Source organism: Coregonus clupeaformis, chromosome 11 (assembly GCF_020615455.1).
Source record: "Coregonus clupeaformis isolate EN_2021a chromosome 11, ASM2061545v1, whole genome shotgun sequence".
Lineage (NCBI taxonomy): Eukaryota > Metazoa > Chordata > Actinopteri > Salmoniformes > Salmonidae > Coregonus > Coregonus clupeaformis.
The window spans coordinates 45,181,381-45,187,434 of NC_059202.1; the positions used below are offsets into that span (position 1 = coordinate 45,181,381).

General features: G+C 41.9%; 1 protein-coding gene across 1 annotated transcript; it reads right to left on the reverse strand.

The window, feature by feature from the left end:
- Positions 1 to 1,576: 1,576 nt before the first annotated feature.
- LOC121577017 lies at positions 1,577 to 4,077 on the reverse strand. The gene is made up of 4 exons (XM_041890695.1): positions 3,721 to 4,077; positions 3,469 to 3,562; positions 3,065 to 3,152; positions 1,577 to 2,828 (listed from the first exon to the last, which is right to left on the reverse strand). Exons 1-4 carry the CDS (start codon positions 3,770 to 3,772, stop codon positions 1,896 to 1,898), a joined length of 1,167 nt encoding a protein of 388 aa, XP_041746629.1. The 5' UTR covers positions 3,773 to 4,077; the 3' UTR covers positions 1,577 to 1,895.
- Between the last annotated feature and the right edge of the window lie 1,977 nt (positions 4,078 to 6,054).

The following is a 6,054-nucleotide window of genomic DNA, read 5'->3' on the forward strand; positions in this document are numbered from 1 at the left end:
GCCACTCCTTCGTTGCCCGGGCGGTGTGTTTGGGATCATTGTCATGCTGAAAGACCCAGCCACGTTTCATCTTCAATGCCCTTGCTGATGGAAGGAGGTTTTCACTCAAAATCTCACAATATATGGCCCCATTTATTCTTTCCTTTACACGGATCAGTCGTCCTAGTCCCTTTGCAGAAAAACAGCCCAAAAGCATGATGTTTCCACCCCCATGCTTCACAGTAGGTATGGTGTTCTTTGGATGCAACTCAGCATTCTTTGTCCTCCAAACACGACGAGTTGAGTTTTTACCAAAAAGTTCTATTTTGGTTTCATCTGACCATATGACATTCTCCCAATCCTCTTCTGGATCATCCAAATGCACTCTAGCAAACTTCAGACGGGCCTGGACATGTACTGTCTTAAGCAGGGGGACATGTCTCGCACTGCAGGATTTGAGTCCCTGGCGGCGTAGTGTGTTACTGATGGTAGGCTTTGTTACTTTGTTCCCAGCTCTCTGCAGGTCATTCACTAGGTCCCCCCATGTGGTTCTGGGATTTTTGCTCACCGTTCTTGTGATCATTTTGACCCCATGGGGTGAGATCTTGCGTGGAGCCCCAGATCGAGGGAGATTATCAGTGGTCTTGTATGTCTTCCATTTCCTAATAATTGCTCCCACAGTTGATTTCTTCAAACCAAGCTGCTTACCTATTGCAGATTCAGTCTTCCCAGCCTGGTGCAGGTCTACAATTTTGTTTCTGGTGTCCTTTGACAGCTCTTTGGTCTTGGCCATAGTGGAGTTTGGAGTGTGACTGTTTGAGGTTGTGGACAGGTGTCTTTTATACTGATAACAAGTTCAAACAGGTGCCATTAATACAGGTAACGAGTAGAGGACAGAGGAGCCTCTTAAAGAAGAAGTTACAGGTCTGTGAGAGCCAGAAATCTTGCTTGTTTGTAGGTGACCAAATACTTATTTTCCACCATAATTTGCAAATAAATTCATTAAAAATCCTACAATGTGATTTTCTGAAGAAAACAATTCTCAATTTATCTGTCATAGTTGACGTGTACCTATGATGAAAATCACAGGCCTCTCTCATCTTTTTAAGTGGGAGAACTTGCACAATTGGTGGCTGACTAAATACTTTTTTTCCCCACTGTATATCTGTATTCCCAGTCATGTGAAAGCCATAGATTAGGGCCTAATTAATTTATTTCAATTGACTGATTTCCTTATATGAACTGTAACTCAGTAAAATCTTTGAAATTGTTGCGTTTATATTTTTGTTCAGTATATATATATATATTTATATACACACACATACAGTCTTGTACGGCTAACCTTGTGGGGACACACAATTCAGTCCCATTCAAAATCCTATTTTCCCTAACCGCTAACCCGTATTCTTACCTTAACCCAAAAACCTAACCTTAACCATAAACCTAACCCTAGCTCCTAACCCTTAACGTAATTCTAACCCTAACACTAATTCTAACTTTAACCCTAAATCCCCTAGAAATTGCATTTGACCTTGTGGGGACTAACAAAATGTCCCCAGTTCGTACATTTTTTGTTTCTTTACTATTCTTGTGGGGACTTCTGGTCCCCACAAGAATAGCTAAACACGTCCACACACAGACACACTGCAATAAAAAATAAAAAAATGAGCGCAACCTGGCGCAACATAAACATTGTAGCGGCTTCTCTTTCAGGGTGCAACCTCGCACAGAAGCACTCTGTGCTCATTACAGCTAGCACCAATTGAATGACTTTGCACTCCCTGTGTGTGCAGGTTAACCTTATGAAAATGATCACAAAATGCTGGGGCCTGGTGACATAGAAACCTGTTTGTATGTCTTGTGCGCACTGAATCACCTACAGTACACCCCTTCACCTTTTAGTTATGGTTCATTTTTCACAGCTTATCAACAAGTCTCTCAAATATGGAAAGCAGTTTCTCTCTCTTTTCTATAGTGGTTGAGTCCAGTTCCACATCAGCAGAGCCGTTGTTCCTGGAAATCTTGTTTTTCATTAGGGCTTCCTTTTCTTTCTGCAGCTCTGCCCTCTCTCTCTCGATTGACGCCCTATCCCTGTCCAGTATGGCTCGCTCCCGTTCCATCGCTGCTCGCTCCCTGTCCATCGCTGCCCTGTCCTTGTCTAGTGACGCTCTGCCTCGCTCAACAGCCACCCTCTCTCTGTTCACTACATCCCTCTCTCTGTCCAGTATCAACCTCTCCCTGTCAAAGTCTGCCTGCTCCCTCTCTAACACTTCTCGCTCCTTCTCCAAATCTGCTATCTGCCTCTCTAGTTCAGCAGTCTCCCTCTCAATGTTCCTGCCAGGGTTTCTCACCAACATGGCTCTTCCGTCTTCAGCTATGGTCTCTACGTCCTCAGCCATGGTCCTCCCATACCCACCCACTGGCATCTTGTCAGGCGCGGCCCTCTCGTTCTGAGCTGCACCCCTGCCCTCCTCTCGCAGGGCCCTCTCGCACTCCACCGCTGCCCTCCGGATCTCCTCTGTAGCTGCGTCTGTGTACGCCACCTGTCCATCTGTTACCGTGTTCGCAGCACCAACACTCTCCCCCAGCTGTGCCTTGGCCCAGAACTCAAAAATGTTTGTCCCCTCACCCCCCTCCGGCCTCATACATAGTCTCTTGTTGGCTATGGGAGAGGTAGTGGGAGAGGATGCAAATGAAACGTCCCCAACTTCCCCAAAATCAAACAGTGAAGGGTTTAAGATACGGGCAGACCCAGCTAGGCGGCCCTCAATGGCATCGTCCATGAGGTGGAACCAACGCCAGGACATTGGATTGACTTTCTCCATGCCAAGAGGAGGGTACTTAAAATCCTACACAGAAAAGGGACAATGGGTACAATCAGGTTAATGCTCTATATTGGTCTTGGGTCTGCAGGAGTTTGTACCAGGCAGGCCTTATGACACACTTGATTCAACACATCATTGAGCCGTTGATTAGTTGAACTGGGTTAGTACTGAGCTGGAACAAAAGCCTGGAATCGGTGTTTAAAATAGTGAATTCAAACAGAAGGCTGTTGCCTGCTCTCACATGCATTCATAATCATTACCTTATATTTCTTTTTAAGGTTTTCCCACTTCTTTTTCAACTGCCCGGTTGTAAGCTTTCCTTCGAGACCCAACTCCACTAACATTGCTCTGCAGAATCAAAGTGAGACAAGTCAGATACTACAGATAGGGTTTGATCTTCATAACCAGCTCCTACTTAACACAATGACTTTCGCATAGTCCTTTTTCAAATAACATTGTAAGTAAAAGCACATCAGTGAATCAGTGAATCAACATTGATTCATGAATTAAATGGATACATATTTTGTCCTCAAACATCCATTACAGTCAACAAAATGGCATGTGACAGTTCATTTTGAGGTACAAACAAAAGCCAAAACAAATTGTGCTGGGATTATCATGCCAACAAACAGAACATTCACTTGAGCATCATTGTATCACTCACCTCCAGGCAGGCATGGCAGAGTTTCTCTTCCCAGTGAAGATGGCGTCATTCGTTGCACGCAATTTGATCAATCTGGATATGTCATTTTCCGACACTTATTGGGGAAAAATAAAACAATGTTAATCCATCAGCACACGCATAACTTTGACAGACCCCAACTCAGCGACGTCGCAAACGAATATGGTTAACATTAACAATATTAACATTATATTTGAGAACGACATTCATTGTTAGCAATACCATAACACTTACTTTTATAGTTATATTCTGCACCAAAAGGTCTTTTATCCATTGCTTCCATCATGATCAAATACAAGTGTACTAAATTGAAGGGTACTCGAAACAAAGCCCGTATCTTGTAGTGCACTAGCTAGCAAGAGCAAATATGGCGGCGTCCCTCGATCCCCTCGTCCTCCTTCGTGAAGAGCCCTATTTATATAATCCACATTTAAATGAAACAATATACGGGATTTCTTACTATGAATGATTTACTGGTATGTGATTACAGACTGATGTGTAATCAAGTAAAAAGTCTGGATAAATTCGACTCAGAATCTAACCTATTTGATAAGTGTGGAGGAGGGTTTTTCACAAGGGCGGTAGAGAAGAAGGCTGCGTCGAGAAATAGACAAATTCAATTGGTTGTGCGCGATACTTCCTTTTAGCTTGCTCAGTAGCTTACGTCCCAAAGGGTAGGCCACAAAAAACTATTAAACCTACAGTACCACAATATTTGGTAATGCCATTCAACATATTCTATTTCCAACTAGGCAGAACTGTCATTTTACGATTAAAGTGTGAAACCTCACAGAATACAGTTCAATCCCCCAATTGTGGCCTATGAACAACCCCGTAATAACGTTTATATATTTTACATCATATAATGCACACTATAAAGTAAGCAATGTGCAATAAAAATACAAAATTCCGAGTTTAATTTAGATTTATACTATATCAAACAGAGCGTTCCAGGGTTGATTGAGCTGGCTGAACGCTTTGGAGATAAATGTGTGAATTTATTAAGTCAGTAAACTGCTTGCTTACTGCATTAGATTCCAAAGGTCATCTCTCATTCTCATTTATAGGAGAAGTTGACTTTATGATCTTCATCAAAGACAGTAAAACTGTAAGTGGCCTTGCACAAGCCTTGGGTTGTGCGAACTGAACGGCTCAAACGGCAGGACAATCTCCTGTTTTTGAAGCATGTACCAGAAACAGGAAATGTTGTAGTGTTATGTATATTATGTATGTTATGTATATTATATTATATTATGTATATTGTGTATTTTATTTGTTGTTTTGTTTCCTGTTTGGACCCCAGGAAGAGTAGCCGCTGCCAGGGGATCCTAATAAATAAAAAAAGAACCCCATTAAACTACAAAAATACTCAGTTTACTATTCCCTTAATCATTTAGCAGACTACGCACTGTAGTATCCCTTGTGTAGTACTTACTTTAGAATGTTGTAGTATAGTAGAATACTATACTGAACAAAAATATAAACGCAACATGCAACAATTTCATTGATTTTACTGAGTTACAGTACATATGAGGAAAACAGTCAATTGAAATGAATTCATTAGGCCCTAATCTATGGATTTCACAAGTGGGAATACAGATATGCATCTGTTGGTCAAAGACACCTTTAAAAAAATGGGCCTCAGGATCTCGTCACGTTATTTTTGTGCATTCAAATTGCCATCGATAAAATGTATTTGTCCGTAGCTTATGCCTGCCCATACCATAACCCCACCGCCACCATGGGGCACTCTGTTCACAACATTGACATCAGCAAACCGCTCGCCCACACGACGCATACACGTGGTCTGCGGTTGTGAGGCCGGTTGGACATACTGCCAAATTCTCTAAAACGACGTTGGAGGCGGCTTATGGTAGAGAAATTAACATTACATTATTTGGCAACAGCTCTGGTGGACATTCCTGCAGTCAGCATGCCAATTGCACACTCCCTCAAAACTTGAGACATCTGTGGCATTGTGTTGTGTGACAAAACTCCACATTTTAGAGTGGCCTTTTATTGTCCCCAGCACAAGGTGCGCCTTTTTAATGATCATGCTGTTTAATCAGATTCTTGATATGCCACACCTGTCAGGTGGATGAATTATCTTGGCAAAGGAGAAATGTTCACTAAAATGGATGTAAACAAATTTGTGCACAACATTTAATAGAAATAAGCTTTTTGTGCGTATGGAACATTTCGGAGATATTTTATTTCAGCTCAGGCAGGGGTAGGTAACCCTGTGCTGTAAGTACTGCAGGATTTTGTTCCAACTAGGCATCACACGTGAGCAACTGAGCAAATTTATCAGTTTAGTGATTTCCTAAATTCAACACACCTGGTCTTCCAGGTCGGTTAAATCAAAAACATGAAGTGTCTGCGGCACTCCAGGACTAGGGATGCCTACCACTGCACAGGTATCGGCAAAACGACAAAATACAGATCAAAGTATCAAAAATAATACTTGTATTTTTTAATGTATTTAATTAAAATACATATATTTTGTATTTTAAATACAAATACATTTGTAACTAGCCGGCCTGAACAGCAACAATATTCTCAGTAACG